Genomic DNA, 14,523 nt, shown 5'->3' on the forward strand with positions numbered 1-14,523 from the left:
GTTTTTAAGTATTAGAAATCTTTACATCAACATTTCATATGTTGCAATGACTAAATAACTGTAACATCGACAAGTACAAATGGGGAGCTGGCCTGTGCAACAAGGGGACCCGGCCCGAAACATCGACTGTACCTCTTTCTGTAGATGCTGCCTGGCCTGCTGCGTTCACCAGCATTTTTTGTGTGTGTGTGTGTTGCTTGAACATTCTTGTAAACCTCTTCTGCACCCTTCCTATGGTTTCCACATCCTTCCTGTAGTGAGATTACCAGATCTGAGCACAGAACTCCAAGTGTGGTCTGACAAGGGTTCTATACAGCTATAATATTACGTCTCGGCTCTTAAACTCAATCCCACCATTGATGAAGGCCAATGCACCGTATGCCTTTATGCCTTCTTAACCACAGAGTCAACCTGCGTAGCAGCTTGAGCATCCTATGGACTTGGACCTCAAGATCCCTCTGGTTCTCCACACTGCCAAGAGTCTACCATTAATACTATATTCTGCCATATTTGACCTACCAAAATGAAACACCTCACACTTATCTGGGTTGAACTCCATCTGCCACTTCTCAGCCCAGTTTTGCACCTTATCAATATCCCACTGTAATCTCTGACAGCCCTCCACATAATCCACAACACCCCCAACCTTTGTGTCATCAGCAAATTTACTAACACATCCCTCCACTTCCACATCCACATCATTTATAATAATCATAAAGAGAAGGGGTCCCAGAACAGATCCCAGAGGCACACCACTGTTCACTGACCTCCATGCAGAATATGACCAGTAGACAACCACACTTTGCCTTCTGTGGGCAAGCCAATTCTGGATCCACAAAGCAAGGTCCCCTTGGATCCCACGCCTCCTTCTTTTCCCTTAATAAGCCTTGCATGGGGTACCTTAACAAATGCCTATGTTCTAGAGGCAGAAACGTCCAATACTCGTAGACAAGCACATGACTGAAAGAAAAACGGAGGGGTATGTGGAAGTAATTGCCACATTGATCTTGGAGTAGATTAAAAGATCAGCACTTCAAAGGCCAAGGGACATGCACTGTACTGTTTGAAAGTCCTAAGATTTATGTTGTATCGTGTGAAGAGAGTGTTCTATATACAATTAAACAACTATGCTAAAGACATCTGGGCATTGTTTGCGACATGATGCATTCCTTCCACATTTACAGTGTACTTCTGTTTTCTCTAAATTCATGGATTTGAAGATTCCAAATATATTCCACTGTTCCTTTGAGCAAAATGGGCCAGTATTTTCCAGAATTCTGTGGCGATGTTGCATTTCCAACAGATTTTTAGAACATTCTTGAATCTTTTCCTTTGTCCACTCAGTAATCTCTTCACTTGGAAGAACACAGAATAATATGTCTGTTTCAAAAGATTGGTGTGGCCTTGCCAAAGCAGCTAATTAAGTGCAAATATGGCCCCAATGCCAGGATGCCCAGGGATTGATGGTTTTAACAATGGATTTAGGATTTTGCAGTCACATCATTAATACTCTCTCTCCACTGCTCTGAGGGAGATGGTCTACGGCAGAGGTTCCCAATTTGAAGTCCAAGGACCCCTTGGTTAATGTTAAGGGTCCTTAGCATTTAAAAAAAAGGTTGGGAACTCCTGGTCTAAACAAGGCCAGGCTTTGCAGAAATAGTTAGGTAACACTTCCCTACAAGAAAATGGTAAATAAAAGTTTGAAAATCAAATGGAATTAAAATCAGCTGGAATAGTTCTGAGGCTGACTTTTGTCAACGTAAAGTAATGAAAGGATGAAAGGCCAACCAGCCATACCTCAACGAAAGGCAGAACAAGCTCAAGATGCTAACCAGTTTAGTGCTGTTCCTGTGATATGACTTTCTTAAAATCCCCTTTCAGATTTTAGTAACAGACAAAAGAAGTAGCTTGATTTTGAGTTCTTATTGGCAGGATGAAGCAGTAGCTTTGCCTGCCAAAGAAACCCATGAGGAGAATGACTATTAAATTTTATGTACCAAAAAAGTGAACCTAATCACTTTACTCCAGCCAAAACCATTAACAGGGGTTAAACTCCTGCAGGTCTTTAAATCCTGCAGCAAAGTGAAACAATTCCTAAATCAGGGAAGTTTGCACCACTTGCAATAGATACAAATGCTAATTAAACTGACCCTCAAAGAACCTTACAAGCTACTGCCATATCAGTATCAGTGACATCAGCAGTGCGTCACTCTCATCCTGTCTCACTTCCGGCAGGATTTCCATCCTTGTGGAAACTCTAGAGGTTTGAAGCATCGCACCCAATAATTTTTTTAAAATAAACTCCAATGCACACAGCTGTGATTATAATTTGTTTCTTTCTCAATGTAAGCATTGTCTGTCATTATTGTAACCCTCTTGCTCTAAATCAGTATGAGGCAGGTACAACCAGAGGTTTGAGAATTTGAAGTAGGCTGCGAGTAAAAGGCTGTTACTAATCTAAAGCCATTCTCTTTCAGATGAGAGTATTCATTCAATTCTATTGAAAGATCTCTCTGTGTCCTCAGCAATTAACACCAACAAAACAATCGTTTTTCCCTTTGCTGCCTTGGAAACAATTTTAATGTACTAATTTGCTAAAATTATTTAATTCCGAATTATAAATGCAATAAATTTGCTTTACATTTTAACACTAAATTGAATTAAGCAAATTTTCAAATCAAGTACTTCGTACAAAGTACAGAATCATACGGTAAAACCAGTAACAGCTCAACTTTTCCTAGCAAGTACAACCTCCCAAAAAAAAAATCACAAAACGAACAGCTTCGAAAAAAAAATCAAAATCACACATAAAGTGCTACAGGAATTCAACAGGTCAGGCAGCATCTATGGAAATAAATAAATAATATTTTGGGCCGTGACCCTTCTTTGGGACCAGAAAGGAAAGGGGAAGACACCAGAATAAAAAGCTGGGGGGGTGGGGGGAGTGCAAAGGAGGTTAGCTGGAAGGTGGGAAAGGTCAAGGGTTGGGAAGGTCAAGGGTTGGGAAGAAGGAATCTGATAGGAGATTAGAGTGGCCCATAGGAGAAAGGGAAAGAGGAGAGGATCCAGGGAGGTAATAGGCTGGTGAAATGAGGTAAGGGGCCCCAATAGAGAATAGAAGAGGTGAGGGGGAAGGAATTTTTTTTTAAATCCAGAAGGAGAAATCTATATTCATGCTGTCAAGTTGGAGGCTTCTCAGACGGAATAAAAGGTGTTGCTCCTCCACCCTGAGGGTGGCCTTATCGGGGCACAAAAGGAAGCCATGGACCAACATGTCAGAAGCCATGGAGGTCGGAATTAAAAAGTTTGGTCACTGGAAAGTTACACTTTGAGCATCTCTGCTCCATCTGCCTAAAAAAATAATTTATAATAGAGAAAGCAGGATCTCCCAGTGGCCACACATTTTAATTCCACATCCCATTCCCATTCTGACAGGTCTATCCACTCCTCTACTGTAAAGATGAAGCCACACTCAGGTTGGAGGAACAACACCTTATATTCCATTTGGGTAGCCTCCAACCTGATGGCATGAACATCGACTTCTCTAACTTCCGCTAATGCCCCACCTTCCCCTCATACCCCATCTGTTATTTAATTTTATACACACATTCTTTCTCTCTCTCTCTCTCCTTTTTCTCCCTCTGTCCCTCTGAATATACCTCTTGCCCATCCTCTGGGTCCCTCCCCCCCACTTGTCTTTCTTCCCGGACCTCCTGTCCCATGATCCTCTCGTATCCCTTTTGCCAATCACCTGTCCAGCTCTTGGCTCCATCCCTCCCCCTCCTGTCTCCTCCTATCATTTTGGATCTCCCCCTCCCCCTCCAACTTTCAAAACTCTTACTAACTCTTCCTTCAGTTAGTCCTGACGAAGGGTCTCGGCCTGAAACGTCGACTGTACCTCTTCCTAGAGATGCTGCCTGGCCTGCTGCGTTCACCAGCAACTTTGATGTGTGTTGCTTGAATTTCCAGCATCTGCAGAATTCCAGTTGTTTGCGTTTTAATTTATAACGGGTCTCACCAATTTAGAGGCCACAACAGGAGCACCAGACACAATAGACGACAGCAGCAGATTTGCAGCTGAAGTGTTGCCTCACCTGGAAGGACTTTTTGGGGCCCTGAATGGAGGTGAAGGAGGAAGTCAATGGGCAGGTGTAGCACCTTGGCCACTACATAGATAAACACCAGGAGGGATATTGGTGGGAAAGGACGACAAAAAATAATTTACTAATTTAGAGGTGATAAATATAAACAACTTAAAATTGCTCAGTGAGAAAAGATAAACACAAAATGATATTTTGGATAATTCTGTATGAAAAAGAATAGATAACCGATAAATATGTATAAAGCCTACCTTCTAATTTATGAGGAAATATAGTTTATTAATTACTAATACCAATCAAAATAACAATTTCTCAAACCATATCATCTGGCAATCTGGGTTACAAAAGTAATACAATAGATTTCAATCAAGCTTGAGAACAAGCAGCAAAATAGGGTTAACTGCTTCTCAGTATTATGAGAACCAAGCCCAAGCACTGGGTGGTCTCATGGGTGAAGTGACAGACTATCAAGTAAGATCCAAATTCAGGAATACGAAAAACATGTTTACTGAAGGCGTATGGCTGAATAATATTCCATAAGAATCTAGTTTTGAGAGGGTAAAGAAGGATGTGCCCATTAACGTCTCAGACAGTCCGGTAATATTTGAAAGTTTATCTACAAAGAACCAAAAGTTGACCTTTTGGATTCTTCTTCAGTGTATTATTATAAGATTTACCATACTAACTTAGTGAAAGAAAGATGGGTAAATATATGCCATGATTAGTTTAGATTTTAATTTAAAACTAATCAATCCTTCCCACGGCATCAGTTTTACACAAGTTAAAATAAGATATGAAATGTATGGAAGAGAATTGTCCTAATCTTAGCTCATCAGATATAACATTAAGATTTCTTCACTAGATGTTTAAATGAATACACACAGGACCAATTCCACCAGTTTAATTTGTTCTTCAATGCAACAAATTTTAAAGATCCCCACCAGGCTACACAAAATTAACTCATTTACAAGTTTGGCTCTATGATAATAAAAAAGCAGTATTTTCCCAGCAATACCTGTTATTTTTGACAAAAGTATTAATATTCTATGACAACCATCATACTGTTAAAGCAATACTGTCAATGCATGTTAGTTCAGTAACATTATCACATTTGACACAAGCTAACTGTGCATCATCATATCTGTAATTGTGGGATTATTGTAATACTGTCAGGCAGCAATTTGTTCCACAATGCTTTACATTAGTCAAAAGACCTTTTGTGAACTTACTTCTAATGAGGTCACCAGTCGTGTCATTCATCTGGTTTGATGGGTGTGGTGCATCCAAATGGATGGCCCAGTTACCTGATGGTGGTAAAGTCTCCTGTGGTGAAACTTCTCTCTCTTCTTCATGCTTATTGGCATCTGAAACCCAGAGACAATTATTCAACATTGTACCTGCCTCTCCACGTATGAAGAACAGTTTAGAGGAATCTCTACAATTTTCCCATTATTTTGGTCATTGATGATAACAGTAATTTCTCAAATGAACGATTAAAACAGCACTCTAGTCTATATTCTTGTTTTCTATTGCAAGGAAAAGCAATTTACTGTTTCAACACATTGCACCACATGCTAAATGTAAACAGGTTAAAGTTAAATAATCCTCCTTTGGAAGGATTATTTTCAACGATTCCCAACCTGGAAGCACACAAATTAACTAATATAATTCCAGAATAGAAAGACTCCTACCCAACCAAATACTTGGAGGAAGTCCCATCAAGTCCTACGATGTTCTCTCATGCTTACCAAAGACCTGACAGCTGAACTCAGATCGAGTCCTAATAATTAATTAAGACAGCTGAAGGTAGTGAGTCACTATGTTTTCTCCAGAGTTTGGACAGAAGACAATAGTGGCTATTGACATAATAGTTGTACATAAAATCTTAAACATAACTGACAAAAATCTGCACACAACATTTAATGGTAACAAAGAATGCATTCTAAATTATTCTTCAAAAACAGAACCTCGGAGGAAAAATTAATAGAAACCAAAATGTAAATGCAAACAAGTGAAAAGCTCCATCAGCCAAAAGCAAAACTTCCCAGTGGCCTAACATTTTAATTCTAATTCCCATTCCGACATATTGGAATATTGCCTCCTCGTATATGAAGATGAGGCCACCTTCAGGGTGGAGGGGCTTCTGTCTGGATTGCCTCCAACCTGATGGCATGAATACTGATTATTCCTTCAGGCAAGTAGTATTTTCTTCCCCCTCCCCTTTCCTTCCATTATCTACGCTGGCCTTTTACCTCTCCTCACCTGCCTATCACTTCTCCCTGGGTCCCCTCCTCTCTCCCTTTCTCCTATGGTCCACTCTCTGCTCCTATCAGATTCCTTCTTCTCCAGCCCTTGACCTTTCCCACCTACATGGCTTCACTCATCACCTTCTAGCTGTCCTCCTTCCCTTCCCCCCCACCTTTTTATTCTGGCATCTTCCCCCTTCCTTTTCAGTCCTGAAGAGGAGTCTCAGCCTGAAACGTCAACTGCTGTTTATTAATTTCCATGCATGCTGCCTGATCTCCTGAGTACGTCCACCATTTGATTCTGTGTTGCAGGTGAAAAGCACTACACATTTGAGAAACAAAATTCTACAAACCACATTAAACCAGATCAAACTAATTCGAAGTAAATCCTGGGTTTCAACTCAATATACAGAGCAGCATTGACAACAAAAACAAATTTCAAACTGCACAAGCAAAAATGGCACAAGTTTGGTCGAGTTTGTGTTGAAGCATTGCATTAGATCTGTTAGAATACATTTCAACCTTAAGTGAATGAAAAATCAAGAACAGCAAATACTGGAAACCTGCAGCAAAAATAAACTATTGTAAATACTTCTCAGATGAAGCAGCATACTTCGGAAGAGAAACTGAGTTCGGGTATCAGACTCTAAGTCCTTTTATCAGAAATGGGAAACAAATGCCTTTCCTTCTTGATGATCTTTGATTTCCCTTTACCTATAGCTGACAAAGCTCTTTTCTCCCCTCCTGGATAGAGGGAGGGTAGAGTAATTCTGGGCCATACTTTTCATTCCATTCAATGGATGATCCTTCACCTTTTCTGCCAGCCTCAACAGATTCCACCACCAAAACTATTTCTGCAAGATCTCCCCACCCTTAGCTCTCATGCACACACCCTCCATGTTCAACATAAGCCCAAATTGAAAAGGGATCTGAGGGGCAAGTTATTTTCACCACAGAGGGTGCTGATTATATAGAGCTACCGTTGGAAGTAGTTGAAGCAGCAACAATTTACAGACTTCCACAGGCATTTGGATAGATAAAAGTCAGTCTGCAGATGCTGGAAATCCAAAGAAACACTCACAAAAGTGATGGAGGAGCCTAGGCAGCAAGCATCTATGGAAATGAGTAAACAGTTGACGTTTCGGGCCAAGACCCTTCTTCAGGACTGGAAAGGAAGGGGGCGGGAGGGGGGGGGGGGGAGTCAAAAACCAATACACAAGAAAGGAGTAAAAGTGCATGAGCCAATTCAGACAAATGGGATCACAGTAGATAGGGATCGCAATCAGCATGAATGAGCTGGACTGGCTGAAGGACTACTTCTGTGCTGCACAGCACAGAATGGACTGTTCCCTTCAGAACTCCTTGGTCTATGTCCAGGCCAACCATTTCCCTTCTTGTGAGACCTTCCTACACAAATGCAAGAAATGAAAAATGCGAGACCTGACCTTATCCATCTTCTAAATCCACCACCCAGCGAACCAAGAGAAGCAGCAATTCACTTGCACCTCCTCCTCACCCACTACCCATCCTCCCTAGTCTAGTGCATTTCATCCTGCCATTACGATGTAATCTCTATTAAACTGAGGAAACCAAATGCAAATAGGGTCATTGATTTAACAAGAGCCTGCATTGAGTCAACAGGAATAATTTGCTTTAGTTTTCTAGCCCACTCATTTTGTTCTATCCGCAGCCTCCTCACCTGTAGTTCAATGCAGGCTTGAAGGTCATCACATCATCTTCCACTCAGATATGTTGCAATCTTTCAAACTCAATATTGAATTCAAAATTTCAGGTACCAGGTTTTCTTTGTCTGTATCAGCACTGGTCATTTCTGCTCCAAGCCATCCATCCATCTGTGATATTAGCCCTGTTGTTCTCTCCTAATTAGCACAGAATCTGCTTGCTATGCACATCCAGAGCTTCTGCATTTCACTCCATCTCATGTTCCTCTGCCTGTATTCTCACTTTCTAGGTACAAACACTTTATTAAAGATATCTTTACTGCAGCCTGGAAATTGAATTTTTTAACTCCAGATCTTTTTCTGTTGATACCAAAACTGACCATTTCTCTACTTTACACTGCCGACCCCAGCCCCACTATTTACTTACATCCTCAGCAGCTCTGCACATTAGAGTAGGCTAGACTATGCAACAGCAGACACACTTTGAAGCTGAACTCAAAGTAAAAAACAATTTATTATGAAAGTGCGTATATAATCACCATATGCTATCTCAAGTTTCATTTTCTTGCCGGCATTTACAAGGAAAAAAGAAATAAAATAGAATTTATGAAAAGTTACAATAAAGCCAACCAAAGTGAAAAGATGACAAATAGTGCAAATAAAATGAAATAATTAATACTGAGAATATGGAATTGCAGAGTCCTTGGAAGTGAGTCTGTAGGTTGGGGAATCAGTTCAGAGTTGGCGTGAGTGAAGTTATCTACAATAGTTCAGGAGCCTCATAGTTGTAGGGTAATAACTGTTCCTGAAACCGATGGTGTGGGACCCAAGGGTCCTGCACCTCCTGCCCGATGGGTGTAGCAAGAAGAGAGCTTGGTTTGGATGGTGGGTGGTCCTTGACAATGGCTGCTGCTTTCTTATGGCAGTATTCCTTGTAAATGTGCTCAACAGTGGGGATGTTAACATTGCCAACGTTAGCAAAACATAACACAGAGAAAATTAGCCATCCATTCAATGGCAGCGTCATTTCTCCCTACTAAACATTGATTCTGTTTCACTCAGTGTCCTCCCCTACCTTCTCAACCACAGGCATATTGACTTTCTCTCTTTCGCAGTACCAATGAACTGGCTTTAACCCAAAATGTTAACTGTTTCTCTTTCCACAGATGCCAATTGATTTGCTGAGTTCTTCCAGCATTTGTTTCAGGTTCCAGCATTTGCAACATTTCCCAAACATAACCTTGTCTGAACCTTCCTCCCCTGACCATACAGACTCACCCCCCACCAACATTCTCTGCAATATTATATTAACTTGTTTCCTGCCTTTTCTAGTTCTGACAAAAGGTCTCAAATCTCAAAAGTTCATTTTGTGCTTTCCACACATTTTTCTGACCCAAGTGTTTCAGCATTTTCAGCTCTTATTTCAATTGTAAGAACTGGTTCCTAAAATATTAAAAATGTACTTAATGTACAGCAGTAGAGGCTGGATTATAAAATGGGATGGCATGATAGTGCAGTGGCTAGAACAACGCTTTACGGTAGCAGTGACCTCAGTTCAATACCCGCCACTGCCTGTAAGGAGCTTGAAGGAGTTTGTACGTTCTCCCTTGAACACGTGGATTTCCTCCACGTGCTCTGGCTTCCTCCCACAGTCCAAAGACGTACCAGCTGGTTGGTTAATTGGTCATTCTAAATTCTCCTATGATTAGGCTGGGGTTAAATCAGGAGATTGCTGGGCAATGGGACTCAAAGGGTCAGAACGACATATTCCATGCTGCATCTCAATAAATATAAAAGGAAAAATCCAAAACAAGTTCTTAACCTTTACACTTCAAAACTGTGGTAAAAGTAAATTCATAACCTTAGTAGTATTTCAAACCAAAACACAAATTCAAAGACATTAAACTGCAAACTTGCCAAGCAGTTCTTTCCTAGAATGAAATTTCAATAAATATTTTTTTGAAAACAGAAGTGGATCTAAATTCTTGAAAATGTAATTTGTTTTATTGCTTTTATCAGAAGGAAATTTGAGTTTATCATAGTCTTTCCATATGCCTATATTACAAATTTGTATTTAAACACAAGTGTGTAAGAGTTGAATACTTCTCCCAGATCTCAGAATACTTTCAATGCATATTAGTCACTGGCACCTAACTGGAAAAAAATAAACCTTTTATTCCTACTCTTTGGTTGACGACCAGAAGGTAATCTTTTGTCCATACTGGTACCTTTCCTATAATACCATGGGCTGTTATTTTGTTTTGCAGTCTCACATGCAGCACCGTGTCAAAGGCCTTCTGAAAATCCAAGATAGCATCATCGACAATCTCCTTTGTCTACCCCGTCTGCTTGTTTCTCATTAGAGTCCATCATTAGGGATGAGGTTTCAGGGTAATTGTAGGCACATGATAAAAAAGGTCAAAGACAGCATAGTTTCCTAAAGCGGAAAATCTTGCCTGATAAATCTGTTGCAATAGTTTATCTCATCAACTACTGAAGTCAAGCCGACTGGCTTACAATTTCCCATCTTTCACCGCCCTCCCTTCTTAAAGAGTGGAAGGACTTGTGATTTTCCAGTCCTCCGGAACTATTCCAGAATTGGTGATTCTTCAAAGATCACAACTAATACCTCCACAATCTCTTCATTTACCTCTTTTGGAACTCCAGGATGTAGCCCAGGTGACTTATCTATATTGAGAAATTTCAGCTTCCTGAACACTTCAAGGAGAAAACATACCTTGCTTTGCTTTTAAAATTCCAGCATGAAATCCTTCATGAACCAAGGACTTGTCAGAATATAGTTACAATTTGAGAGACCAAAGAGATTACGTGTACTGGAAAAGCAGTGTGAAGTGTGTTTCTTAAATTTCCATTAGCTTTCAGCTGATGACAACAAACCATTGGCTGAACAGGTTTAACATGTTAGGACATTCAGCACAGATTTTTGGATGAAATTGTTAGTACAAATTAGAAAGCAGGGGGAATTGAAAGAGAACATAGAATAGTACGGCACAATATAGGCCCATCGGCCCACAATGTTGTGCCGACCCTTAAACCCTACCTCCCATATAAACCCCACCTTAAATTCCTCCATATACCTGTCTAGCAGTCGCTTAAATTTCACTAGTGTATCTGCCTCCACCACTGACTCAGGCAGTGCATTCCACACACCAACCACTCTCTGAGTAAAAAACCTTCCTCTAATATCCCCCTTGAACTTCCCACCCCTTACCTTAAAGCTATGTCCTCTTGTACTGAGCAGTGGTGCCCTGGGGAAGAGGCACTGGCTGTCCACTCTATCTATTCCTCTTAATATCTTGTATACCTCTATCATGTTCTCCTCTCATCCTCCTCCTCTCCAAAGAGTAAAGCCCTAGCTCCCTTAATCTCTGATCATAATCCATACTCCCTAAACCAGGCAGCATCCTGGTAAATCTCCTCTGTACCCTTTCCAATGCTTCCACATCCTTCCTATAGTGAGGTGACCAGAACTCGATACAGTACTCCAAGTGTGGCCTAACCAGAGTTTTATAGAGCTGCATCATTACCCTGCGACTCTTAAACTCTTCCCTCGACTTATGAAAGCTAACACCCCATAAGCTTTCTTAACTACCCTATCTACCTGTGAGGCAACTTTCAGGGATCCGTGGACATGTACCCCCAGATCCCTCTGTTCCTCCACACTACCAAGTATCCTACCATTTACTTTGAACTCTGCCTTGGAGTTTGTCCTTCCAAAGTGTACCACCTCACACTTCTCTGGGTTGAACACCATCTGCCACTTCTCAGCCCACTTCTGCAACCTATCAATGTCTCTCTGCAATCTTCGACAATCCTCTACACTATCCACAACGCCACCAACCTTTGTGTCGTCTGCAAACTTGCCAACCCACCCTTCTACCCCCACATCCAGGTCATTAATAAAAATCATGAAAAGTAGAGGTCCCAGAACAGATCCTTGTGGGACACCACTAGTCACACTCCTCCAATCCGAATGTACTCCCTCCACCACGACCCTCTGCCTTCTGCAGGCGAGCCAATTCTGAAACCACCTCGCCAAACTTTCCTGGATCCCATGCCTTCTGACTTTCTGAATAAGCCTACCGTGTGGAACCTTGTCAAATGCCTTACTAAAATCCATATAGATCACATTCACTGCACTACCTTCATCTATATGCCTGGTCACCTCCTCAAAGAATACTATCAGGCTTATTAGACATGATCTGCCCTTCACAAAGTCATGCTGACTGTCCCTGATCAGACCATGATTCTCTAAATGCCCATAGATCCTATCTGTAGGAATCTTTTCCAACAGCTTTCCCACCACAGACGCAAGGCTCACTGGTCTATAATTATCCAGACTATCCCTACTACCTTTTTGAACAAGGGGACAACATTCATCTCCTTCCAGTCCTCCGGTACCATTCCCGTGGACAATGAGGACATGAAGATCCTAGCCAGAGGTTCAGCAATCTCTTCCCTCGCCTTGTGGAGCAGCCTGGAGAATATTCCATCAGGTCCTGGGGACTTATCCGCCCCAATGTATTTTAACAACTCCAACACCTCCTCTCCTTTCATATCAACATGCTCCAGAACATCAACCTCACTCATATTGTGGGGTATGGGGAACATGGAACAGCAAAGAGGAATGGGGTCAGCAGCTGGAGAATGGAATTTGTGATGGGGATGGAACATAAAAAGTTTGATCTTCTCATTAAGTGAAAAATCCATTGGCACTTTACATTTTCTTTCTCAGGAGAAAAGGAAACAATCAAATTCTTAAAACTCAGGATTATTTTTTATTCTCACTACCCATGTTTCATAGGAACCAAAATTTCAAAAGGGAATGAGCTCAAGGTCAGTTCCAGTTTATTGTCATTCAACCACATACACCACCAAACAAAACAACATTCCTCTAGACCGAGGTGCACAAAATAGTGCATATAACTCAAACGTAACACAAAGTAATGTTACCACAAATGAATTAACAACTAACAAGGTGCATTTATGGCACAATTTAAAAAGTGAACAGTATAACACTACTAACGCATCATATATTATAAGACCTGGGTGGTAGCAAAGCGTTCAATAGTCTTATGGCCTGGGGGAAGAAGCCATTTACCATCCTAACAGTCTTTGTCCTAAAGCTACAGTGCCTGCTGCCTGATGGTAGGGGTTCAAAGAGATGGACAGATGGGAAGGATCATTCACAATGCCAAATGCCCTGTGGATGCAGCACTCCTGATAAATATCTCTGATGGGTGAAACAGAGACCCCGATGATCTTCTCAGCAATCCATGCAATCCTTAGAAGGGACTTGCAGTCAGATGCCTTACTATTCCCATATCAGATGGTGACACTCTTGATGGTGCTCCAGCAAAAATTTGTTACAATAGGGTGGGGGGGGGGGGGGAGAAGAGCTTCACTGGCCTCAATCTCCTCAGGAAGAGGGGATGCTGCTGTACTTTCTTGACCACAGTGGTGGTGCTGAGGGACCACGTGAGATCATTTGTTATGTGCAGCAACTTGGTACTCCTAACTCTCTCCATGGAGGAACCCTGTAAATGCAATGAGGAGTGATAAACCTGCACTTTCCTAAAGTTCACAATAACCACTTTAAGTCTTGTCTAATTTGAGACTCAAATTGTTATGGTCACACCATTCCACCAGTTGCTCTACCTCCTCGCTGTATGCAGTCTCATGATTGTTGTTAATGAAGCCAATCCCTATGGTGTCCTCAACAAACCTGATGATTTGATTTAGACTGGATCTAGCAGTGCAGTCATGTGTCAGCAGCTTGAACAGCAGTGGGCTGAGCTTGCAGCTCTGGGGAACACCAGTGCTCACCATAATGGAGCTAGAGATGTTTCTGCCACCACAGACTGACTGTGGCCTTTCTGTTGAGATGTCCAGGATCCATATAGAGAGGTGTTGAGATCCAGCAAGGAGTTTACCCAACAGCTTCTGAAGGATGGTCATATTAAACACCAAGCTGAAGTTGATAAACAACATTCGGGCATATGAGGTTCTGTTTTTCTGGTGGGACAGGACAGAGTGGAGTACAAGGGCTCAGACATCATCAGTGAACCAATTTGAGCGATAAGCCAACTGGAAAGGGTCCAATATGACAGAAGATGGGATTTAATGTCATCCATAACTGGCCACACAAAGCACTTCATTGTTGTTGAAGTCAGTGTCATCAGATGGTAATCTTTGAGATTGCTCTTTCGCCCTCCGGCACCTGGATGCTGGGGTGCCTTGAAGCCATGAGAGCTGTCTTATCCCTCAACCTGAAGGGAGCATCCCAATCTGGTAGCCATGTCCTGATCTCTGCTATCAGCCATGGCTTCAGATTTGATAGACAGATAGATACTTTATTGTTCCCAAAGGAAATTACGGTGTCACAGTAAGATTATAAGTGCATAGGTATACAAATATTAGAAGAGAAGAAATAATAAAAATTAAGTTACCTCGAACAGTCCAGCAGGAGGAGGG

At 41.5% G+C, this 14,523-nt stretch overlaps 1 protein-coding gene across 1 annotated transcript in view; it reads right to left on the reverse strand.

The window, feature by feature from the left end:
• mdfic (MyoD family inhibitor domain containing) overlaps positions 1 to 14,523 on the reverse strand; it is a 52,734-nt gene that overhangs the window by 34,270 nt on the left and 3,941 nt on the right. Inside the window, exon 3 of the mRNA XM_072269364.1 lies at positions 5,330 to 5,464. Coding sequence (XP_072125465.1) covers positions 5,330 to 5,464 — 135 coding nt within the window. The remainder of the gene's footprint in view (positions 1 to 5,329; positions 5,465 to 14,523) is intronic.

Source organism: Mobula birostris, chromosome 9 (genome assembly GCF_030028105.1).
Source record: "Mobula birostris isolate sMobBir1 chromosome 9, sMobBir1.hap1, whole genome shotgun sequence".
Taxonomy (NCBI): domain Eukaryota; kingdom Metazoa; phylum Chordata; class Chondrichthyes; order Myliobatiformes; family Myliobatidae; genus Mobula; species Mobula birostris.